We start from the raw sequence: 25,630 nt of genomic DNA, 5'->3' as shown, positions 1-25,630 counted from the left end.
CTCGATCCCGGGACTCCAGGATCATGACCTGAGCCGAAGGCAGTCGCTTAACCAACTGAGCCACCCAGGCGCCCTTTGCAGGCTTTTTCAATTGAGAACATTCCATGGCCCTTCTTTGCTTTTATGACTACAGCAGTCATTCTCAATTGGGAGCGACTTTTGCCCTCCAGGGCACATCTGACAATGTCTGGAGACACTTTGGGTAGTCATGACTAGGAGTGTATTACTGGCATCTAGTGGGTAGAGGGCAGGGATGCTGATAAACATCCTACAATGCACAGGACAGCCCCCCTACCACAAAGAGTCGTCTGGCCTAAAATATCAATGGGTTGTCAAACCATATACTAGAGTGATCCTTTAAAAAACAGGAATTGCATCTCATCACCTTCCTGCTGAAATCCCTCCATGGCTTTCCATTGCTCTCGGAATAAAATCCAAGCTCTTTATCACAGCCCAACTGGTGACACGGCCTCACACCTCATAGCCTCCCTCGCTCTTCCTTGTTTGCTATGTTCCAACCACACCAATTGGTCTGTTCCACAAATGTGCCTTGGTTAACCCTACCCCAGGACCTCTGCACTTCCTGTTTCCTTCTCCCAATATCCACACAGTAGATCCCTTAGGTTCAAGTCTCATCTCAAATGCTCCATCTTCGGAGAGGCTGCCTGACAACACAGATTCTTTATCCCATCATCCTGCTTTAGTTTTTTTCATAACACTTTATTATCTGAAATTATCTTGTTTATTTAATTACATGGTTATTGCCGGTCCTCCTCACCAGAGTGAATGCCACACGGGGGCAGGAATTTTTAACCATTTTCTTCACTCCTGTATCCCCCGCCCCTAAAACCAGTCCTATCATAGTAGGCAGGCACCAATTTTGCTGAATGACAAATACGACAAATAATGATTACAAGAATCAGCTCTGAGTCAGGCAGACCTCAGATTGAATCAGTGTTCTCCTCCTTACCAGTTGTGGAGATTTGAGTAAAGACTTTTCATTTCTGAGCCTCTACCTCTACCACAAGGGAGCCATTGATCTGATGAGCTAGAGCTTCTAGACTATTGCTGAGCACATAGTAAGTGCTTAATAACTTGTTATTTGTGGTTCCGACATAGATGAAGCAGCAGGTATGGATGGGAAATAGGATGGAACCCATCTAGACCCTCCTCTTCCCATGATCCCAGATGCAATCCTTCTCTTGACCATTTAAATCTCTTATAACACTTTACTGCATTTTCTAGATGCCTTCTTACTTGATAACTGCCTAAGGGCAAAGGCCCTCTGTCTACTTAACACAGCACCTGAAATGAGGAGCTAGAGAGGCAGGGAGGGAAGGAAGGAGGGAGGGAGGAAGGGAGGGAGAGGAGGAGTGTTTCTGCCTGTGTTCTTACTACAAAAGAGATGAGATCCTCTGATGAGATGCCAGTGCTGGGTTGGGGGAGGGAATGAGAATAGGAATGAAGATTCCAGGTTTTAGAGTATAAGGTAATGGGAATGGGAAACAAGTGAGGTACTAGTCTAGGGTGCAAAATTTAAGGGTGAGGGGTGTATGTGCCAAAAATCTCAGTAATCAAGATAAATAATAGTTTAATGAAGTATTTTTTTAAGATTTTATTTTTTTAAGATTTATTTATTTTAGAGAGAGGAGAGTGGAGGGAGGGGTAGAGAGAGAGGGAGAGAATCCTCAAGCAGACTCCCTGCTGAGCATGGAGCCCGATTTGGGGCTCAATGATCTCACAATCCTGAGATCATGACCTGAGCCAAAACCAAGAGCTGGACACTTAACCAACTGACCCACCCAAGTACCCCAAGATTTTATTTATTTGAGAGAGAGACAGAGAGAGCACAAGCAGGAGGAGGGACAGAAGGGAGCGGAGAGGGAGAAGCAGAATCCATGCTGAGTGGGGAGCCTGACGTGGGGCTCCATCCCAGGACCCCGAGATCACGACCTGAGCTGAAATCAGACACCTAAGTGACTGAGCCACCCAGGCACCCCATTAATGAAGTATTTTTTTAAAGATTTTATTTATTTATTTGTCAGAGAGAGAGAGCACAAGCAGGGGAAGCAGCAGGCAGAGGGAGAAGCAGGCTCCTCGCTGAGCAAGGAGCCCAATGTGGGACTCGATCCCAGGACCCCAGGATCATGATCTGAGCCGAAGGCAGACACTTAACTGACCGAGCCACCCAGGTGTCCCTGATGAAGTATTTTTAATTAAAAATTAATGCCAAAAGTTCCATGATGAACAAAATATCAAACATTTAAACAAAACCAGGACCTGAGGCAAGAGGAAAAGTACCAATCCCACTACCCTAGTCCTGGCCCTCAGGATTCTGCTGTTCCTCCCGTCAACCTGCAGGTGGTAGGGTCAGCTTCGTTTTAGAAAATAATCTTTGCTTGGCTTTTGCTTTCTGGATCTGTGGAACTGGTGCTTGAAGTCCATGCTGACCTGGCTGGATGGGCGTTCTATGAAACCGGGTAAGGCCCTTCCCTTCTCTGGACCTCCGTTTTCCTATCTGTAAATGCTAGGAGCTCAAATTTCATTTCTAGCTCATCAGCCCTGGGTTCTCCTTCACCCTCACTCTTCTTGCCATACCATTTGGAATGTCATTGTTTTCAATTTAGAACCCAGTTGTGGTCTCTCTTTTATCTTCCTCTGGTTGATTGAACGCTCAACTACAGGAAACCTGCGATTTTTCTGAAGGGCAGAAGCTCCACTGTACAAACCATTACAGCCTTCCCAATGTGGAGAGCATGGTATGGGAGCTCATGCAATGCTTAAATAACATGTTTTTCTGGTTAGAAAGTTATTTGTGTTTTTTCTTCTTTAGTTTATTTATGTAATAAATTGACTATATGTTCCTAGTGATGAAGCCTCTTATTCCCGAGGGTGGGGGTTGGGACCCAAAAGTGAAAATGATCTACAGTTTTCTTTTCTTCTGCTGCTTCTTTGTTTGTTTGTTTTTAAAGATTTTATTTATTTACTTGAGAGAGAGAGCACAAGCAGGGGAGAGGGGTAGTGGGAGAGGGAGAAGCAGACTCCCCACTGAGCAGGGAGCGTGATGTGGGGCTTGATCCCAGGACCCTGAGATCAGGACCTGAGCCAAAGGCAGATGCTTAACCAACTGAGTCACCCAGGTGCCCCTCTTCTTTTTTTTTTTAAATTGTGTTTTAGTACTAAGGTAATGTTAGTAAAATGGATTATGAACTCTCCATATTTTTCCTGTGGTTTAGAATAGTTTACATAACCTAAGAATAATCTGATCTTTAAAAGCTAAATAAAACTCAGTTGCAAAACCATCTGGGCCTGGTGCCTTTTCCCACCTCTAACTTTTTATTAAAAATTTCAACTCTAGGGGCACCTGGATGGCTCAGTCATTAAGTGTCTGCTTTCGGCTCAGGTCATGATCCCAGGGTCCTGGAATCCCTGCATGGGGCTCCCTGCTCAGCGGGAAGCCTGCTTCTCCCTCTCCCATTCCCCCTTCTTGTGTTCCCTCTCTCAGTGTCTCTCTCTGTCAAATAAATAAATAAAGTCTTTAAACAAATTTCAAATCTATAGAAAAGTTGAGCACTCTTCACCTACATTCACCAATTGTTAACATTTTGCCACATTTGTGTGTTCTCTCTCTCTCTCTCTCTCTCTCTCTCTCTCTCTCTCACACACACACACACACACACACACACTTATGCTCTACTTTGTCCTGTGTCGACTTAGCTGGAACCAAGTTTCCTAGAATTCTTTCCCCTGTGTGGTTCCAAGTTGGGTTGGCCACAGAATCAATTTGCTCAAGATTTGGAAGGAGCAGCCATTTTTTGTGCTCTGAGGTTTGACGGAAGGCCTCAGGCTCTTGCTGGAGCCGGCACGTGGCTGTCGCCGATCTGCTAACTTACCTTGTTGATTCTGGGCACCCTGGGCCTGTAGCCTCCCTGGTTCCTGCCGGGTCTTCTCCTTTGACTTGTCTGAGTACTGGGATCAGGTAGGTGTGCAGCCCTGGCAAAGGACACCAGTACTCCTGCAGGTCATCTGTGTCACTGAGGCTGAAGAGGGTGAGAGACAGATGTGGGCTCTACTGTCCTTGCCCTCACGCAGGTCCTTGGCATCTCTCCAGCTACCAGCAGGTACAGAGGCCTCGCACAGTCTATGCACCAGCACCCACACCGCATGAAGTCTATTACTCCACGTCATAGTGGCCCTGCTCTTCTTCACACACACACACACACACACACATCACATTTAAAATTTTTTTGCTCAACTATTTGAAAGGCGAAATGCAAACATCAAACACTATTCCTTAGCACATTTAAAAAAATGTATCTCCTAAGATTTAAGACATTCTTCTACGTAAACAAAATCCCATTATCCCAACCAAGAAAATTCCATTATCCATCCAGCAGGAACTGAATGTAATAATAGTATCTAGCACATTGTCTATATTCAGATTTCTCTGTCCCAATAATGTCTTTATAGATGGTTTTTTTTCTTTTTAACTCCAGAATCTAATCAAGAAGCTTCCAGTGCATTTGGTTGTCATATTTCTTTAAAATTTTAAAAAAGATTTATTCATTTATTTTAGATAGGGGGAGGGGCAGAGGGAGAAGGAGGGAATCTGAACTCAGAGCCAACTTGGGCTTGATCTCACAACCCTGAGATCATAACCTGAGCCAAAACCAAGAGTCAGACCCTTAACTGATTGAGCCACTCAGGTGCCCCAATGTTTCTTTAATTTTTGAATCTGGAATAGTTCTGTCTCTTTTTTCCTCTCTTTCATGACTTTAATTTTTTTAAAGATTTGATTTATTTGATAGAGAGGGCACAAGCAGGGGGAGCGGCAGGCAGAGGGAGAGGGAGAAGCAGGCTCCCCACTGAGCAGAGAGCCCAATGTGGGGCTCTACCCCAGGACACTGGGATCATGACCTGAGCCAAAGGCAGACGCTCAACCAACTGAGCCACCCAGATGCCCTGTCCTATTTTTTTTAAGATTTTATTTTTAAGTAATCTCTGCACCCAACATGGGGCTCAAACTCACAGCCCAGAGATCAAAAGTCACATGCTCTACCTACTGAGCCAGCCAGGTGCCCCAGTTTGTCCTATTATTGCCCCCAGAGTCTTTTGGGATGCAATCTCTTTGTCTTTCTAATCTCTTCCATGGTTCTTAGTCCGTTATTTCTATTGCTTAAGTCAATTTTGATAATTTATGTATTGTTAAAAAAATAACCTATTTCTTTTTGTTATTCCAATTTATTACCATAATATTTAAAGATAATTAATAACATCCATATCTGCATTTGTATTACCTTCTTCATTCCTAATGTTGCATATTTTTACTTTCTCTCTTTGCTTGCTTTCTTTGGACTTACCTTTAGTTAAGATTTCTCCCATTTTATTTGTCTCTTCAAACTGATCTTTTTTCTTTTCAAACAAATTTTATTTATTCTCTTAGTATGTTTTTCCCATTTCATTGGTATTCCCTTTCATCTTTTTGTTCTCTCTCCTTTTAACTCGTTTTTCTAATTTCTTAGTCCTTGTTTCACTTACTTTGAGTCTTTTATAAATAAAAGCATTTAAGACTGCTAATGTTCATCTGAGTACAACTTTAACTGTGTCCCATGGGGTTTTAGTGTAAAGAATTCTTTTTATTTCCTTTTTGAGATATTTTTAACAATAGAGGTGTACTGTCTTACTTGTGTAATGAAAAGTGAAGAAAAAAAAATACACATAGTCCAATGACATCATTCCAGGATTTCTCTGCTGCTGTGAGAGGAGAAAATGCAGGGATCAGGAATGGTGATGGGCACAGCCGAAGCAGAGGATTTGGAGATGAGCCCTCTTTCAGCACAAGCTTCAGAAGTTGGGTCAGCAGTGGGGGTGGGAGGGGTGGGTAGCAAGATATGGGTCTCATAGAAAAACTGCAAATGGCAAGAGTTTCATCTTGAGAGTAAAATAGGTTTGTTTGTTTAAGCAGTCAAAGAAAACACCAAGGGAAAAAAAAAAAGCAAGCCATAACCCATAATGCAGAATGCCAAGCTCTGTCTCCTCCTTCATGAGGTCCCATCAGAGGGAAGGTTGGGGGTGGGGGGGACTATTTGTAGTCTTCCAGTGAATCCAGGCAGAGAACTACTTATAAATATGCTCAAACAGCTCTTGGGTGGTCGTGCTTTTGCCCTGGAAGGAGGCATTTGCATTTTTGGGCCCTAGGGTGAGATGTCAAAAACAGATGGCTTCGATTGTTGGCAATCCATTCAACAAAATAACTGTTATTTTTGTTTTGTATATTAAACATCTGCTCAAACAGCTCCTCCTGTATTGGGGCGTGGCTGTGATGTGTTTAAGGGGGTGCTTATCCACAGCTAGGGGAAGGGTCACTACTTGGAAGGAAGAGAGGGAGGGAGTTGGGGGTCAAGAAGACCCCACCAGGGACCCCACAAGGGGATGTCCCAAAGGTCTGGGCAGTGAGCTCTGAGCTTGTGGACAATCAGACCCAGGACCCAAAGCCTGCTTCACCTGCTTGCCCAATGACAGGCCCCTGAGACCCCTTTGGGGTGGCCAGCTGGTGAGGAGGGGAGCCAGGTCCCCCAGATGGACCCCCTTGGCTACCTGCTTCCTGACTCAGGAGAGAGCAGGAAACACTCAGTGTGACTCAAGACAAGGAGCCCAGGGCCCAGCTTATGCATAAATGGGAGGGAGGGAAACTGACACCAGAGAGAAAAAGTGCCAGGCCTGGGCCACTCAACATGGCAGGACCAGACTCTGAGCGCTGGACTCCTGGCTCCCCCGAAGCTGAGAGTCGTGCTGGGTCTGAAGCAGGGTGGGGAGGGCTCTGGGCCCTGACTCCCTGTAGGGTAAGGTGGGAAGGCGGCTGCTGTCAGGGAGAGGGGTGAGTAGGGAAAAGCGGAGGTGGGAAGACAGTAGACAAAGAGAGGAGAGGGAGGGAGTAGGGACGTGGAGAGGAGGCAGGAAGCTGGAGGGGCCCAGAAAGGCAGCCTGTGTTTCATCTGAGTTGGGAAGGACGGGCATCCCTGCTTTTTTTAGGCTATGAGAGATTTTCAGGGTCTGCTTTACAAGACACTGGCGTGGGGGGGGTGGCCTGTGATGAGGATCCCAGGGTGCCCTGTCATTAGCTGGAGTGGGGGTTAAGGTATGGAGAAATAACACTCTCGAGTCTCAGGATGGAGCAGCCATTCCCCCAGCCACCGTCAGAGCCAGGGCAGGTCCAGGTTTTGCAGGTAGAAGCCTGAAGCTTCGACAGTATGGCGGGGGTGGTGGGGGGGGGGGGAAGTGCTCTCTTTAAGAAAGAGAAAACACAATTACAAAAATGAAGTTAGGTATGGAACCTTGAAAGGGGCCTGGCTTCACAGCACCTCCAATGTGCTCAGAGCCTTCTCTGGTGTCTCCTGCTTCATCCTCTCTAACCCAAGGCCCACCTCTCCCCTAGGGGGAGGTGGGAGCAGGTGGTGCCAAGAGCACGGACTTGGTGAAACCTCAATTTTCTCATCTGTAACATGGGCAGGATAATATTTCTCTCCTCAGGACCACAGTAAAGATTAAACCAAATAATAACATGTAGAGCAGTTAGCACAGTGCCCGACATATCACAAGCACTCAATAAATAGTATGCCTGATATGCCATAAGTGTTGGGTTTATGATTGTAATAATCATCCAAAATGATTCCATTTCACTTCAAATGGCACTTCCTCCAGGAAGCCCTGTTTTAAAAAAATTGAAGTATAACATGGGGTGCCTTCCAGTTGGAAGAGCATGTGACTGGATCTCAGGTCGTGAGTTCAAGCCCCACATTGGGTGGGAGATTACTTTAAAAAAAAAAAATCTTTAAAAATTGAACTGGAGCGCCTGGGTGGCTCAGTCAGTTGGGTGTCCGACTCTTGATTTTGGCTCAGGTCATGATCTCAGGGTTGTAGGATTGAGCCCTACATTGGGCTCCATGCTCAGTGTGGAGCCTGCTTATCCCTCTCCCTCCCCCAGCTTGTATGTGCTCTCTCTCTCTCTGTCAAATAAATAAGATCTTCTTAAAAAATCTTTTTTTTTAAGATTTTTTTTATTTATTTGAGAGAGAGAGAGAGTGAGAGAGAGAGCGCAAGAGGGGGTAGGGTTAGAGGGAGAAGCAGACTCCCCGCGGAGCAGGGAGCCCAATGTGGGACTCGATCCCGGGACTCCGGGATCATGACCTGAGCTGAAGGCAGTCGCTTAACCAACTGAGCCACCCAGGCGCCCCTTCTTAAAAAATCTTAAAAAGGGGCGCCTGGGTGGCTCAGTCATTAAGCATCTGCCTTCGACTCAGGTCATGATCCCAGGGTCCTGGGATCGAGCCCCACATCGGGCTCCCTGCTCCACGGGAAGCCTGCTTCTCCCTCTCCCACTCCCCCTGCTTGTGTTCCCTCTCTCGCTGTGTCTCTCTCTGTCAATAAATGAATAAAATCTTTTAAAAAAATAAAAATAAAAAATCTTAAAAAAATAAAAATTGGAAGTATAACATATATCTGACAAAGTACATAATTAAGTGAGCAGCCTGGTGAACTTTTATACAAATATGCACCCTTGTTACCACCACCCAGGTCAACACATAAGACACAGAACATTTCCAGAGCCCCAGGGGCCCTCTCATCTCTCTTCCCAGTCAGTATCCTCGCCCTCCACCCTCATGTGATAGTCATTAAACTGAGCTCTATCATCGATTAGACGGTTCTTGAAGCTTTATATGCATGGAATCATAGTGTATCCTTCTGTGTCTGGCTCAAAGAAGCTCTGAAATCTGGAGGTGCAACAGAACTGTGTGGTTAAGGGGCACCTGGGTGGCTTCCAACTCTTGGTTTCTTGGTTTCAGCTCTGGTCATGATCTCATGGTTGTGGGATTGAGCCCCCTGTCGGGCTCTGCGCTCAGTGCAGTCTGCTTCAGATTTTTTCTCTCTCTCCCTCTGACCCTCCCTGCTCTCATGCTCGCTTGCGTGCTCTCTTTCTCTCAAATGAATAAATAAAATCTTAAAAAAAAAAAAAGAGCTGTGTGGTTAAGAGTTCAGGCTTTGGGCTCAAATACGCCTGGTTCAAATCCTGGTTTGGCCAGGAATTTGCTATGTGCCCCAGGACGTGCTGTGTCTCAGTGTCTGCATCTGTAAAGCATATAAATCATCATACCTACTTGATAGTATTTCGAGGGGGCTTAAATGAGATATTGTGCTTGAAGCATTTGGTAAACAAGGGTGCCCAGGAAGTGGCAGGTGCTATTCTGATTCACCTTAATTATGTTCAGCCCCTCCCACACCCACCACAGAAGAATCCCAGAGACTCCACAGCTCTGACCTGAACTATTACCCTAGCCTCCCTTGGTGCCTTCATCTCTGATCCAGCCTCCAGTCTGGGCTGCTAAGTGGGCTGTGCCAACATGGCCACAGATGGGTTACTGGGCCTTCACCCACGCTGTTGCTTCTGTTCAGGATATGCCCCATCACCCCCACTCCTCTTTCCCATGCAAACTTGGCTAAGCTTCAAAGTCTCAACTTTGGGGCGCCTGGGTGGCTCAGTCGTTAAGCGTCTGCCTTCGGCTCGGGTCTTGATCCCGGGGTCCTGGGATCGAGCCCCGCATAGGGCTTGCTGCTCAGCGGGAAGCCTGCTTCTCCCTCTCCCACTCCCCCTGCTTGTGTTCCCTCTCTCGCTGTGTCTCTCTCTGTCAAATAAAATCTTTAAAAAAAAAAAAAAGTCTCAACTTTGCCTTTCCCAAGAGTCACTTCCAGATCCCTGGCTGGACTGGATGCCCCTCCTCAGGCCTCGCTGGCTCCCTGTTCCTGCCCTGGCTCAACCCTGCACTGTGTCTATATGCTCACCCTGGAGTGCTCCACACCTGGCAGAGGGCCCAGCATACTGCAGACACCTGATGAATATTTATTAAATGTTAAATGGATAAATAAATAAATGTCATGTCCATACTTGAAAACCTTCCATGGCTTCTCATGGAGAAATAAAGTCCAAAACACAGAGCACCATGTTCTACCATCCAGCCTCACCTCCCACGTGGCACGGTGTGGATCCTGGTCCTTTCTTTTGTTGGCTGTGAGCCCTTGGACAAATGGCTTGGTTTCCTCATCTGTAAAATGGGGATAATAATAGTAAATAACTCATAGGTAACCATTAGGGTTAAATGGATCGATATATGTAAAGAGCTTGGAATAAGTGACTGACACATAGTATGTCCCACACATGCTTGTTGTCCGAAATATCCTCCTCGTCATCATCACTATTCTGCTGGGGGAGGGGCAGTCACCTGGCTCTGCGGGATGAGGACAGGGACCTGGACCTGGCGGCAGGACTCCTTTTCTTTAAGAGTCCTTTGTTTACTCAGCCCTATCATTCACTCCCATCTTCCAAAGTACCTGGTACCAATGAATCCTGAGCTTCCTCCAAGGTTCTGTGGTTGAGTCTGGTCTCTTTTTGAAGATTTGTGTTTCTACCTCCTCTTCTCTATGCAATCATTAACCCTCAGCCACATGCTGCTCATCTTCCAGAGTTTTGTCACTATCTCTCATCTCCCATTCCCTCCTTTTTCTGTTCTTTGTGTCTTGTTTTGTTTTTTGCAACTTTTTTTTAAAGTAGGCTCCATGCCCAATGTGGGGCTCAAACTCATGTGCCTGAGATCAAGAGTCACATGCTCTACCGACTGAGCCAGTCAGATGCCCCCATTCTTTGTGTCCTTATGGATTTAAACTTCTTATAATTCCCCTGCTATTGCTTTAGCGGGCTTTCAGGAGGAAAAGGATTCCACATTATATAACCAGATCTATTTTTCTATCAACAAACAAAATTCTAAAAACAAACAAGCAAACAAAAAAAAAAAATTCTAAAGCAAAACATTGATTTATTTTTGGGGAGGGGGCACATGGGAATTTGCTTTATTGCTTTGCTGTGTTTTTAAAATGTTTTGTTTTTTTTTAAAAAAGAGAGGTTCTCGCCTATTCAAAAAAGTGCCCTTGATCCTGATCTGTGGTTTTCATCTAGCTGTTCTTCTGCTCTCCTCTTTCTGTGCACCCCTGGCTCCTCTGTACTTCTCTGGCCATTTCCCTCCTGCCTCCTTCTGGTGTCTGCTCCTTCTGCTCAACCTTAAACTGAGTGTTTCCCAGTGTCCTTCACATAACCAACCCTGGGTCATCCCAGTCACTATTGCTGGTGTCATCCATAGCCTATGTGCTGAGAGGCACACCAGATCTGGCTTCTGACTTTTGAACTCACATCCAATGGCTTCTCATTGAAGCCCAGCCTGCCTGTCTCTCCCCTTTAAAATGCAAAACGAGGGGTGCCTGAGTGGCTTAGTCAGTTAAGTGTCCAGCTCTTGATCTTGGCTCAGGTCTTGATCTCACAGTTGTGAGTTGGACCCTGCGTTGGACCCTGCCCAGCATGGAGCCCGCTTAGAAAATAATAATAAAATAAAATAAATAAAATGCAAAACTATTCCCTGCCCTTCTCCAGGTCTACTCCTGATCACCCTACTATTTCTTAAAAATATTATTTGTCAGAGAGAGCACAAGCAGGGGGAGCAGCAGGCAGAGGGAGAAGCAGACTCCCTGCTGAGCCAGGAGCCAGACACAGATCTCGATCCCAGGACCCTGGGATCATGACCCGTGCTGAAGGCAGACACTTAACCGACTGAGCCACCCAGATGTCCCTCACACTACTATTTCTATCATAGCACTTATCACTTTCTAACACACTATGTAGTTTATTATTTACTTATTTATTATGTTTCTCCCTCTAGGATGTCAGCTTCATAACCAATGGGAATTTTCTTTCCTGTTCACTGCTGCATCTCCAGTGTCTAGGATGCTGTCTGGAGCATAGTAGGTGCTCAATAAATATTGCTGCATTGATGAATACCACTACACTTGGCCTATTCCAGAGGTTCCCAAGCATGGTAGCCTCTCTGTCTGTCATTTTTTTCATAGCATCCCAGACTAAAAGAAATACCTATCAGCTTTGTTGGTAGCTAACTACCAGTTGTTTAGTCCTAACTACTTAATTGCCATTTGCAAAAATAAGGGGAGCCTGGTTGGCTCAGTTGGGAGAGTGTGCAACGCTTCATCTTGGGGTCATGAGTTCGAGCCCCACGTTGGGTGTAGAGATGACTTAAATAAATAATCTTTTTAAAAAGGAAAGAAAAAATAATGCCCATAAATTGAAAGAAAAGGTATTTTAAAATAATTTTTTTTAAAGATTTTATTTATTTATTTGGCAGAGAGAGAGACAGCGAGAGAGGGAACACAAGTAGGGGGAGTGGGAGAGGGAGAAGCAGGCTTCCCGCGGAGCAGGGAGCCCAATGTGGGGCTCGATCCCAGGATCCTGAGATCATGACCCGAGCCAAAAGCAGACACTTGACTAAGCCACCCAGGTGCCCCTAAAATAATTCTTAAGTAACCACCATTACTTACTAATAGTGTAGGTGCATTTTCTCAGACCTTGGAATCACATCAGACATTGTCTCATTTCCTGTTCCACATTGATTTGCATGAGTTATTTGCTTCTTGTCACATCAATTGATGAAAACCCAGCTTTATAAAGATGTAATGTCACAGAAAGGAATGTAGGAAATTCTGATGTTGAAACTGTGAACTACTTCCAGCTACTAGTTTTCAGTGTCCAACAGATGATATCATTGTTTCTCTCCAAAATTTAAAATATTTTGCTATGCTCCTGTTAATTTGCTGTGGTACCTCAGGGTGTCTCAGCACATAGTTTGGGAACCATGGGTCTATGCTTTTTTGTTTTGTTTTGTTTTTTAAGATTTTATTTATTTATTTGACAGAGAGATAGAGCCAAAGAGCACAAGTGGGGGGGGATGGCAAAGGGTGAGGAAAAAGCAGGCTCCCCGCTGAGCAAGGAGCCCAATGCGGGGCTCGATCCCGGGCCCTCAAGATCATGACCTGAGCAGAAGGCAGACGCTTAACTGACTGAGCCACCCAGGGGCCACTATGCTCTTTTCTTGATTGGATTTGATCTCTCGCTTCTCAGCTTCTGGGCTCAGCTCAACTGCCACTTTCTTCCATGAATCTTTCTAACCAAACTGGCCAGAAGCAAAACACATCTAAACAAACTATTTCCCTAGTTGGAATGAAAATTCCTTCCTCTGGGATCTTATAACAATTTAATGTAAAGTGTAAAAGACACAAATTGTTCTCTGATACCCACAGTGTAAAAAACGTCGTATTTCTTTTTTAAAGATTTTATTTATTTATTTGACAGAGAGAGAGACAGTGAGAGAGGGAACACAAGCAGGTGGAGTGGGAGAGGGAGAAGCAGGCTTCCCGCGGAGCAGGGAGCCTGATGCGGGGCTCCATCCCAGGAGTCTGGGATCATGACCTGAGCGGAAGGCAGACGCTTAAGGGCTGAGCCACCCAGGCGCCCCTTTATTTTTCTGAATCAAATAAAAGCAGCTTTAAGAGGGCGCCTGGGTGGCTTGGTCGGTTGAACATTTGCCTTGGGCTTGGGTCTTGATCCCAGGGTCCTGGGATTGAGCCCCGCTTTGGGCTCCCTGCTCCACAGGGAGCCTGTTTCTCCCTCTCCCTCTGCCTGCTGCTCTCCCTGCTTGTGCTTGCTCTCCCTTTCTCTGTGTCAAATAAATAAAAATCTTTTAAAAACAAAACAAAAACAAAAAAACCCAGCTTTAAGCCCCCACTGGCTGAGGTCACCAAGACTTCTAGTATCTGGCATTTGGGGGTAGCTCTTTCCTTATTCTTGGGATTTTCACAATCCAGGCAAATCTGAACTGCCCACATCAGCTATCTGTGGAGGCTTCCACTACAGTGTTCACTAGTCCATTCGAAAGTGGCTGGCCCTAATCTCTGTCCCAGAGCCAGGCTGAACAAAGGGACTCTTTCCTGGCTCTCAGGGCTGAGTGGGAAAGGTTTTGGTGGTTGATGCCAGGTATTCACACTACCACTACACCTGTCCAGAGCCCTGCCCACAATGGGGCTCTATGTGAGTTGGGTAAAAGTCAGGGCCTCTCTGTGAGCCTGTTCAATGGGGGAATCCAACCTTTCCCTTTGGTCCCCCAGAGTTTTGCAAGCAGGTGCCTTGGGAGCTGGATGTGGCCCTCAGATGTGTTTTGTTTGGCCAGTGGTGGTGTTAATAAAAATTTTTTTTTAGTCCATAGCAATACTTAACCATTGGGAGATGTCACAATTCTTACCATCAAGATCCTTGACCGCTACGTGGAAACTATTGATTAGAGCTGAGTAAGGACTGCCCCTCTGGGCAAGGCATGTAGTCTGCAGTTGGCCACATCTGTGGTTGTTACCTCCACATGGCCTCTACAGTCTTTTGAATTTGAGACCCTGGCTAGACTTTGCAAACAAAGCCCTTTTGATATTATATTCTGACCTCAAATACAAAAATCTGTTAACTCACTCTTGGGGGCAAAGATGTACCAAACTCTAGGACTCCAGGCCCAGCAGCTCTTTGTAGGTTTGGGGACTGTGGGTGGAGATGGAGATGGAGACAATTACTTTTTCATCCTCTGCCAAGAATCTACAGCGTCAATAAAGGCAGGACACAGTCTCCTTTTATTTTTAATGATATTAATAAGCTAACGTTCATTGGGTCCTTACTAGGTACCCAGTACTAGGTAAAGAATCTTATAAATATTATCTTGTTGAATTCTTTAGAAACTGCTTCTAAAAGAATGTAGCAGAATCTAAATGTCCAGTGGCCATGGGAAGGGGTGGAGGTGAACATGGAAAAATGCAGTTGATGATGCGGCTTTAAAGCAGAGGAGGTAGGAGCAAGCCCGAGACTGTGGGAGAAGGGCTCTCCAACAGGCCCTGGGTGTGCACGGGACCCAAACCAGTGGGTCCACAGTATCAGTAGGTTTGGTGGCAATAACTATAGGTCGTTGCTTCTGTCTCAACTTGGTCAGCTCCATTGCCAATTCAGGCTCATCTGTCCCTCTCTCCCCTCTCTTGGTCCCTCCACGCTGCTCACAGCCCGTATGCTCAGACCTCCAGTTTCTCCCTGCTCTGCTCTGCATCCATCCCCCGCACCCCCCTCACCTGCCTGTCTCCTGGAAGTGCAGCGGCCAAGCCACAAACAGGCTCCCCGCCGTCACATGACCCGTGCGTAAATCACAGGACTCTTCCTACCCCCAGCGGCTACTCGGCACCAGGGCTCTGCAGAGGCTGCGGGCCGCGCATGCGCAGCTGCAAGCGCACCTGCCCAGCCGCGGACCAGCCCAACGCATCCTGCGGCCGCAGCCCCGCCCCGCGCTCTGGCCGGGCTGGGGCACCAAGCTGAGGGCTCGCCTGGGTACGAATTCCCAAGAGGTCCAGGTTCTGGTTGTTGATATGCCCCCAGCTAGCAGTCCACACAGCCAGACCTCTCTAAGGAGAGGGTCAGGGCTCTCAGTATCTCTCTGTGTGTCAAATAAATAATTAAAATATAAAAAAAAAAAAATACAGAGCAAAGGGTAATAGGCATGATGACTGACGCAGGATTTTAACTTAAGGTGTAGGTCATCTGACTGTCTCCTCCATTGTCCTTGTTTCACAGATGTGGAAATCAAGGCTCAGAGATATCAGGAGGTCTCAAGCCAGTCTTGGATTCCACAAGCAGGAAGATTCCAATCCGCCACTCCAGAGTCAGGGGTTCCTGAGTGAGTTCACAGTCTGTCACCCCACTTGCTTTTTCAGCCATCCTATTTAGAATAACACCCGTTCTGATTTTTGCCATCCCTAGTGAACATCTCAGGTACACATCCACAGGCAAATATTTCTTTTTTTGTCCTTTCCTCTGCAGAAAATAACAAGCTGCTATATTTTATTTGCCTGTGATCTTTGAGGAAGTCCTCATACAGATTCCAGGCTACCAAAATGTCCTGGAGCCTTGCAGTGAGGCCTACCTCTGGGGGCTTTCCTCTCTATCTGCCTCTCAGACTCTCCTCCAGCCACACTGACCCCCTCTCCGTTCCTGGAAAAGCCAAACTCCTTTCTGGCACTTGTTCTTTGCATTTTCTGTATATCTGCCTGGGACACTCTCCCAGACCCCTCTTGCTAACTGCCCTGACTATACCTCACCAGGTCCACTGGGTCAAGTGCTCCGTCACTCACTCTCACAGCCCCTGTCCTGCTTTAGCATTTGTTAGGACAGTAACTCAATGCTGTGTCTGACTCCTTGATTCCTGTCTGTCTTCTCAGCTAGAATACTGGCTCCTTGAGGCTTCTCCCTCTCCCTGAGGCTGGCTAAGGGGGGAGCATGCAGCATTACAAGTGCATCCTAGGTTCCCTCACATTTACAAATTACCTCCTCCTTCCCCAAATGCACCCTGAGACTATCAATACCTTCCTTGGGTAAAAGGCAGAGCCCAGATGTGAAATGATAGACAAACACTTACTCTCCCTGTGAAGCCATGTGAAAGTTCTGTTGGGGTAGATTGGGGGGGGGGCAAGAAGATGGTCAAATCTTCCTGCCCTGGGGCTGGTAGCTGAACTAGGACATGTGGCCTCTTGTCCTGGCTCTGCCATTCTTCATTGTGTGCGACCTTTGGAAAGTCCTCCTGTGGGCCTCAGCTGCTTTAACTGCTCAGTGTAAAATAATGATTCAGAATTCAGATTCTGGAATTGGATCTTTCCTTTGTCACTAGCAAAGCTCTTATCCTCTCTGAATCTCAGTTTTTTCATCTGTAAATATTATTACATTTCTTAATAATGTTAAGAAAAGAGGACTTAGGGACACTTGGGTGGCTCAGTTGGTTAAGCATCTGCCTTCAGCTCAGGTCCTGATCCCAGGGTCCTGGGATAGAGTCCCACACTGGGCTCCTTGCTCAGCAGGAAGCCTGCTTCTCCCTTGCTTGTGCTCTCTCTCTCTCTGACAAATAAATAAAATCTAAAAAAAAAAAAAAAAAAAGAAAGAAAAGAAAAAAGAAAAAGAAAGAAAGAAAAGAGGATTTAGCTCAGAGTTGTTCCAAATTTTAATGAGTATTTACTGATTTTATGACTTCAAGCTCTCCTGTCCTTTTTAGTTTTTAATTGGCTCAACTCATTTGCTTTTCTTTGAAGCCAGAGGTGAGTCCTGTGCCATATTTCAAAAGTAACATCCCTCATTAATAAAGAAAGTCCATCAGAGGTGCACCAGCTGGGTGGCTCAGTCAGCTAAGCGTCTGTCTTCAGCTCAGGTCATGATCCCAGAGTCCTGGGATCCTGCCTCCCTCTCCCTAATAAATAACAAAGATTTTATTTATTTATGTGACAGAGGGAGAGAAAGAGAGAGCACAAGCAGAGCGAGTGGCAGGCAAAGGGAGAGGGAGAAGCAGGCTCCTGGCGGAGCAGGGAGCCCAATGCGGGGCTCGATCTCAGGACCCCGGGATCATGACCCGGGCCCAAGGCAGTCGCTAAACCGAGCCACCCAGGCGCCCCAATAAATAAAATCTTTAAAAAAAAAGTCCATCAAAAACTGACTTGGGACCACTTTGGTAATGTGGACTCCTGTAAGGAGATGCTGAGACCTGAGTTGTCCTACAGCATATTCCTATCAGACTTGGGACTTCGAAATTTCTAGCCTTTTGAGTGCCCAAAGACTCAGATCCGAGTCTGCCTTGTACATGGCTGTAGCTCCAATGCCCAGAATAGTAGCTTGCATGGAGTAGTGGAAGACCACTCAATATTTGCTAATGAATGTTACACAGCCTGAGAGCAACTCTAGTGCTCAATTCTCTGAGCCTCGGTTTGTTTTTTTTTTTATCGGAAAATGGAGATTAAAAACAATTCTTAATTACTGTGAGGATTTAATGAGATGATGCAGTAAAGCGCTTAGCGTGGAGCCTGACACAAGAGCTCAGTGAATGGCGGGTATGAGGATATAGGTACCCAGAGAGAGAGATGATGTCGATAAACCTCCAGTTATGTTGTGGTTAGGAGTCTCTGAGTTCCTTATGTGGGCAGGCGAAAAATGGAGGGTTCCCAGGAAGAGGAAAGACAGGACATAACGTGGATTCAGGAAGAGGGAGCTTGTCAGTAGCCTGTGGCCAGGTGCGGAGGCGGCGGAGGGGACTTTAGGACCCTGCGCCCCAGGAGCGCGCGATTGGCAGCAGGGTGCGCGCTGCGCGTGAGGTGAGGGGGAGGGCGCGGCTTTCGCGCCAGCCAGGGACCGCCTCGCGTCCAGCCGCATCTCGGCGGGCGGGGCCGAGCTCCCGGGCCGCAGTGCGATTGGCGGAGGTGCGCGGGTGACGCTGACGGCTGGCACAAGGCCCCGCCCCCGGCCAGCCCCGCCCGCGCGCGCGCCGGCAGGTCGGCAGCCTCGCTCTGGCTCGCGCCGCGCCTCCGCGGCGAGTCCGCGCGTCAGTTGAGCCCGAGCGCGGTAGCGGAGCGGAGGGCTGTGCCCGGCAGAGCGCGCTGACCCGGGGAGGTAGCCGTGTCCGCGGGCGTCGCCTGAGGAGACTCGGAGCCCGAGACTCGCGCAGCACGATGGCCCCCATTGGCCTCAAAGCCGTGGTCGGAGAGAGTAAGTGGAGTGGGGGATCCTCCCGCGGGCGAGGGCTGCGGCTGCCCGGCGGGAGCGCGGCGCCGTACCTGCCCGCGGCGCCCCGGCCTCCGCGCGGGCTACTCGCGCCGCCCGGCCGGGGGGCTCGGGGCTGGGAGGGCCCCGTTATTCCGGCGCCGCCCTCCTCGCAGGGAAGTCCCTCCCGGCCTCCTGGGGCCGGCGCCCGCTTCCCTCTTCCCCCGCTCTCGCCTTCCCGCATTCCTCTCCCTGCATCCCACCCCTCCCCTCTTCACCCCATCCTCCTTCACCCATCCCTCCCCTGCATCCCCCTCCCGCTCTCCCCTTTTTACCACCCCATCGCTCCCTCCTCACCCCCATTTCTCTCCCTCACCCCATCCCCCCTTCACGCCATTCCTTCTTCCTCCCCCTTCACGAGCCCCCAGCACCCCATCCCTCCCCTTCACCTCGCCTTTATCCCCTGCAGCCTATCACCCACCCCTTCTGCACCCATCACCCTCCCCTGCACCTCCATTCTTCTTCACTCCTAATCACCTTCCCCCCCTTCCCCTCTCCCCTTCCTTGCCTTCTTTATTCCCCGAGCTCCCTGATTCCGTTCCGTTTTCTGCCTCCAGTCCCTCCCTCTTTCCCACTCTGCTTGGTGAATCGTGACGAGCGAGATCGCGGCCTGCGCCGCCCCCCCCCCCCCTCGGGGAGCCCGAGCCGCGGTCCCCGGCTGCGGAGACCCACCTGGGAGCCGCTCGGCGCGCACCGGCCGCGCCGCGCCGCTCGCCCTGCCCGGGCCGCTGCTGGCCGCTGGGGAGGAGCAGCCTGTTTTTCCAAAGGCTTGGCTCTGCTAAGCTGAGGCCGCCTCTCTCCTCCTCCCGTTCCGGGGTCGTGGCTGCAAGGGCGGGGTCTTATCTGGGTCCCGAACCCTCTTAAATCCCTCGGGAGGAGGCGGAAAGCTTTGGCGTGCGGCGGCGGGAGCGGCCCTGCCCTGCCCAGCACCGCAGTCTGCAGTCTCCCTGTTGGCAGGACTCAGCCCTGGCTTGGCTGGACGTTTCGGGCAGTCGAAGCCACTGTTGCAGGGAGGAAATGGTCGTTGATGGGTTTGGATGAAAGGCTCAGCGTAAATGGATTTTTAAAAATGGGTGGTGGTGAGTGTCGGCTGCAGCGGAGTGAGGGCTGTTGGTGATAATATTTGGAAACGGTGTCCTCGGGGCTAAGTAAGATTGGTAATAGGTGTAGACACATAGTGCCTCTTCAATATTTTGGCGATTTCTTTAATAAAAAACGTGTGAGGATTTCTGTGGCTTTTGCTACCTCTTTCGGATTTAGGAAAAAATGAAAACTGGGTTTTTCTTTGCAGGAGAGGATAAGAAAGGAAATGGAATAAAAGTGGTGGAAATGACTGTTTCCTTTCCAGTGATTCTGTTATTATAGCGCTCTCTCATCAAATGTTTTTTAATTGTGTAGCGTTCCTTTTGAGCATCACAACTGTTTTTCTTGCCCAGTTTTTCTGTTAATATATAGGAAAGATTCCCACTTGTACAACATTTCCTGACCTATTGCACCAGAAGAGAATTGTCATAAAAACTGAAGCCCAAATGAGCAAGTTTTTAAAAGTGCCCACAGTAACACCTGCCCTCCTCATGCAGTAAAGTTTCTGAATCATCTACCTTCTATTTTCTTAGGAGAATCAAGGCGTTTAGGGCTGGAAGGACCCATGAGGGATCCTCTAATGTCATTTTACCTGTGGGAAAGAAATGGAGGCTCGTAACAGTTAAATGACTTGCCAAAATCAGTGTTAATTAATTTTTTAAAACCTGATATCCATTTCCTTGCAATATTAGTAAAAAAAAAAAAACACTTTCTTCATTATTCTATATACACCATTTCCTTCAGTAGTCTTTTTAAAGCGTTTTGAAATATGGAATGTTGTGTTACATGTTACATTCTTTCAGATGGTATATTTGAATATTGTATCTTTAAAATAAAAGCCTTAAGTGTTATAGAAATAAGTTTTTGCATCCTTTTGCCAGGACCCTTGTTGATGTGGTAGCTCCTTAATACCCCACTCCCCTGCCTTTTTAGAAGCCATCATAAAGGTTAAAAAAAAAAAATCAGTAATGCAATATGGCCAAAATTTCTTTTCTGAAATAAAGCAAGACCACTGTTTATGGAAAGCAAATCAGTTTTACATAAAATTGGTGAGTGCGTGAACAGCATCTGTTCTGATAACATGTGAGTTATGTATAAATTTTGGGAAAAAATATTATTGCAAGTCTTTGTCCGTGACACAGGTTAATTCTGGCTCCTAATTTTGGACAGGGTTTCTAGTTTTTCCTTTTTTTCTCTAAAAATAAAAGTAAAATAAAGAATTTTTTAACCAACACACACCAGTTTAAATGTCCCCTATGCCGCCTGGTCTTCCCAATCTAAATTAACACCTGATAGTCACTGTTGATTGTGTTTCCTCATTTTATTTTCTTTGTAGCATTTCAAATTAACTGAAATGATCTTGTTCAGGCTTGTTTTGTTATTGTGGTTGTTTTTTGTTTGTTTGTTTGTTTGTTTTGGTATTTCTTTGATTGTTTCAGCCACTTGAATGAGAACAGGGTCTTTATGTGGCATGTTAACCACTGTACTCCATGCTAAGAACAGTGGCTGACTCCCTCAGCCATCAATAAATACTTATTGAATGTCAATGAATGAAGCATACAATGGAGAGCAAGATAAATGTAGTTTTCAGCTACTTGTCACATCTTTCTGATTTGCGTTTTGGAGTGGCAGTAGGTGCAGACACAACAGAAGTAGAGGAGGTAGGTCAGCTTTAAGCTGTTCATTCAGCAGTGTTTGTTCACAGCCTGCTAGGAACTATGGGAGACTAAAATATGGGACACTCATACTGTTCTGATAGACATAGACAATCCTGAGGAGCTTTCTCTGTTACTCCCAAGTTTTCCCTGCCACCCCCTCTTCCACTTCCCCGACACAGGGGAAGTCTTTGTTGTTAGTCTTGCCCAGCTAGACCAGAAGTTCCTTCAGGGGAGAATAGAACCTTGCCTTACTCTTTTGTCTATCTTTAGTGTTTGAATTAGTGCTTGGGACTCAGTAGATATTGAATGAATGACTTAATCTTTATGTACAGCAATTCAGAGAATGGACTCTTGGAATTAGACTATCTGGGATAAAATTCTGGCTCACCACCTATTAGCCATGTGACTTTGGCAAATAAGGGAACCTTTTTGCACCTCAATTTCCTAAACTGTAAAATGAGTAATAGCACCTACCTTGTGGGGTTCTGTGCGTGTTGGAGATAGTGCAGCACTTAGTATAGTTCTTAGCACACAGTAAATTCAGTAAATATTACCATCATGAAAAGATCCACAAAAAGGGTCAGTGCGTGTTAGAGGATTTTGAGCACAAGATAGACTAGCTCTGCCCTCTGGGGCCAGAGTTTTGGGGGAGAAAGGAGTCTCAGATAAATTTCTTCTTGAAAGGGGCACCTGGGTGGCTCAGTTGGTTAAGTGTCTGCCTTTGGCTCAGGTCCTGGGATCGAGTCCTGCATCAGGCTCCCTGCTCAGTGGGGAGCCTGCTTCTCCCTCTCCCTCGGCTCCTCCTCCCTGCTTGTGCTCTCTCTCAAATAAACAAAATCTTTAAAAAAATTTTCTTGACAGATGTGCAAATGAACTGGGAAATGGGAGAGTTGGCCTGAAGAACCTATGGACAAATTGCAATCTGACCCAACTTCTATTTCCAGTTCTACTCTTTATCTTTACCCTTTCTTCTTTATTTTCTTTCTATAAGATGTATTTGTTTTCTGCTCTCTACAAAGAGATTATAAGGGAAAGGTGGATTTCATTTTCTGTGGCATTTTATATCTATTTTATGTTAATAGATGACGTTTCGGTATGTAAATCCATGTTGTAATCCAGAGTTTATTTCTGTTCCCTGAAGTTTTCTCAGTGTGTTACAATGATGCAAGGAGTTCAAAATGTACTATTTGTCTTTTTGTTGTTTCCTAGCTGCTAGCAATTTCTCCTCATGTTTGTTTGCAAGAATCACATTCCTCTGGAAAAGAATGCAGTTTCGATTTGCACATTAAGCACATACCTTTTTCAGATGGGTCCATGATTCATAGGATGTGTCAGAAATTGAGAGGACACCTAGATAGAAGCAGTCTTCATTCATTCGTACACTTCTCTTTTTTCCGTAGAAACTTTGGTTAGCATACATATAACAAGTATTTTTTGAAATATATTACATACATATTGTATTTTTTCCAATTTTAAAATCTAGGTATAATTTGCATACAGTAAAATTCACCCTTTTTAGTGAACAGCTCTTCACATTTCAGCCATTACATACAGTTATGTAACCACCAGAATACCCAAAATTCAGAACAATGTCATTACCCCCTCAAATTCCCTTGTGCTGCCCTTTCTAGTCAACCTCTCCTTCCACCCCCAGACCGGGGCAAACACTGAGCTGTTTTCTGTCCCTATAGTTTTGCCTCTTCCAGAATGTCACATCAATGGAATTATACAGTATGTACCTTTTTGAATATGACCTCTTTAACCTTAGTATGATGTGCTTGAGAGTCATCATGTTGCATGTGTCTATAGTTTGTTCCTTTTTTGTTGACTGCTGTTCTTTTGTGTGGATGCACTGCTTGGGTTATCACTTTGCCAGCACTTTGCCACTTCTAGTTAGTTATTTGCATTTGGACAATTGCATTCACACACAGGTTTCTGTGTGAACAGATCACTTGGATATGTAAATATCTAGGAGTGGAATTAATGGGTCATATGATAAGTGTATGTTTAACTTTATAAGAAACTGTCAAATTGTTTTCCAAAGCCATTTTACATTCATACCAGCATCCTTGTTAGTACATGGTATTATATGTTTTAAAAATTTTAGCCATTCCGGGGAGCCTGGGTGGCTCAAGTTGGTTAAGCATCCGACTCTTGATCTCAGCTCAGGTCTTGATCTCAGGTGGTGAGTTCAAGCCCAGCGTTGGCCTCCATGCTGGGCGTGGAGCCTACTCTAAATAAATAAATAAAGCCATTCTGATAGGTATTGGTATGATGGTTTTATTTATTTTTTTTTTAAGATTTATTTATTTATTTATTTGAGCGAGAGAGGGAGAGAAGCGAGCTCCCTGCTGAGCAGGAAGCCCGATTCAAGGGCTCCATCCCAGGAGTCTGGGATCATGACCTGATTCGAAGGCAGATGCTTAACCCACTGAGCTACCCAAGTTCCTCTGTATGATGGTTTTAATTTGCCTTTTGCTAATGACTGATGATGAAGAGAAGCATTTTTCCATGTATTTAGTGTCATCTGTATATCTTTGGTGAAATGTCCAAATGTTTTGCATATTTTTTATTGGGTTATTTTCTTATGACTGAGTTTTAAGAGATCTTTATAATTCCGGGTGCAAGTCCTTTATCAGTTATATGATTTACGGATCTTTTCTCACAGTTTTGTCTTGTCTTTTCATTCTGTGAACAGTATTTTTCAGAGAAGAAGTTCTAATTTATCAATTTCTTTTATGGATTGTGTTTTTGGTATCCCATCCAAGAAATCCTTGCCCAGCCCAAATTCACAAAGCTTTTGTGTTTTATAAATTTTCTGTGTTTTCTTCTAGAAGTTTTATAGTTTTAGGCCTTATATTTAATCTTTGATCCATTTTTTTTTAAACTTTTTTAAAAATTTTATTTATTTATTTGACAGAGAGAGACACAGCGAGAGAGGGAACACAAGCAGGGGGAGCGGGAGAGGGAGAAGCAGGCTTCCCGCCAAGCAGGGAGCCCGATGTGGGACTTGATCCCAGGACCCTGGGATCATGACCTGAGCCGAAGGCAGACGCTTAATGACTGAGCCACCCAGGCGCCCCTAATCTTTGATCCATTTTGAGTTAATTTTTTTGTGTGGTGTGATTTAGGAGGTTCATTTGTGTGTGTATGAACTTTTTTTGTATGTGAGTGTCCAGTTCTAGCCCCATTTGTTGAAAAGACTATCCATTTTCCCATTAAATTGTCTTTATTCTTTGTTGAAAATCAGTTGGCCATATATGGGTGGGTCCATTTCTGGACTCACTGTTCTGTTTCATTGATCTATATGTATGCTTTCACCAACATCCACTCTGTGCCAATTACTGTAGCTTTAAAGTAAGACTGGAAACCAGGTATTGTGAGTTCTCCAGCTTTGTTTTTCTTTTTCATAATTGTTTTGGTTCATTTGCTTTTCCATATAAATTATAGAATCAGCATATCTGGGATGCCTGGGTGGCTCAGTCAGTTAAGCATCTGCCTTCAGCTCAGGTCATGATCCCGGAGTCCTGGGATTGAGTCCCGCATATGGTGGGCTCCTTGCTCAGCGGGGAGCCTGCTTCTCCCTCAGCCTGCCGCTCCCCCTGCTTGTGCTCTCTCTCTCTCTGACAAGTAAATAAATAAAATCTTTAAAAGAAAAAAAGAATCAGCATATCTATTTCTATTTAAAAAATCTTTCTGGGGTTTTGATTGGAATTGTGTTGAATCTATAGATCAGTTTGGGAAGAATTGACATTTTAACAAATTTACTTTTAATATTTTAGTTTCTTAGGTATACTGCAATGTAAAAATCATAATTCTTCAGCTTCGCAAATAAGGGAGCAGCCCTATGAAGAGAATTGCATATAGTTTAGCAAAGTTGTGGAATACAAAGTCAGTTTACAAAAATCTATATAGAAATTGAAATTTAAAATAGTACCATTTACAGTAGAATGAAAAAAAATGAGATATTTAGTATAAATCTAATGGAATATGTTCTAGATCTATATGCTGAAAGCTATAAAACACTGATGAAAGAAATCAAAGAAGGCTTAAATAAATGAAGTGATATACCATATTCATGGAATGAAGAATTTATGTTATATTTATTTTTATCTTATTTTTATTTTTTTAAATATGTCTTTTCTCTCTTGGGTGGGTACCTAGGAATAGAATTGCTGGGTCTTATAGTAACTATATTTAACTCTTTGAGGAAAGAGTTATCATTTCCTTTCCCAAAGTGGCTGCACATTCCCGCCAGCAGTGTATAAAGATTCCAATTTTTTTTTTTTTAAAGATTTTATTTATTTATTTGACAGAGACACAGCGAGAGAGGGAACGCAAGCAGGGG

The 25,630-nt window shown here is 45.6% G+C and overlaps 1 protein-coding gene and 1 long non-coding RNA gene across 4 annotated transcripts in view; one reads left to right on the top strand and one right to left on the bottom strand.

Annotated features, from left to right (window-relative positions):
* Window positions 1–19,265, bottom strand: part of LOC118017658 — a 31,601-nt gene extending 12,336 nt beyond the window's left edge. Inside the window, exons 1-3 of the long non-coding RNA XR_004681203.1 lie at window positions 19,214–19,265; window positions 10,018–10,097; window positions 3,894–4,040 (exon numbers count right to left, since the gene is read on the bottom strand). This is a non-coding gene — a long non-coding RNA (uncharacterized LOC118017658). The remainder of the gene's footprint in view (window positions 1–3,893; window positions 4,041–10,017; window positions 10,098–19,213) is intronic.
* The window catches only part of STXBP1 (syntaxin binding protein 1), a 71,899-nt gene continuing 64,529 nt past the window's right edge, over window positions 18,261–25,630 (top strand). For all 3 annotated transcript variants that reach the window (XM_035015758.1, XM_035015757.1, XM_035015759.1), the window contains exon 1: window positions 18,261–18,487. In XM_035015758.1, coding sequence (XP_034871649.1) covers window positions 18,451–18,487 — 37 coding nt within the window. In that variant the 5' untranslated portion in view covers window positions 18,261–18,450. The remainder of the gene's footprint in view (window positions 18,488–25,630) is intronic.

The sequence above is a fragment of the Mirounga leonina genome, unplaced genomic scaffold (genome assembly GCF_011800145.1).
Source record: "Mirounga leonina isolate KUSES-001 unplaced genomic scaffold, KU_Mleo_1.0 Mir_170, whole genome shotgun sequence".
NCBI lineage: Eukaryota > Metazoa > Chordata > Mammalia > Carnivora > Phocidae > Mirounga > Mirounga leonina.
Note: the sequence above shows the minus strand (reverse complement) of the source record. Positions and strands in the feature narration are given on the sequence as shown.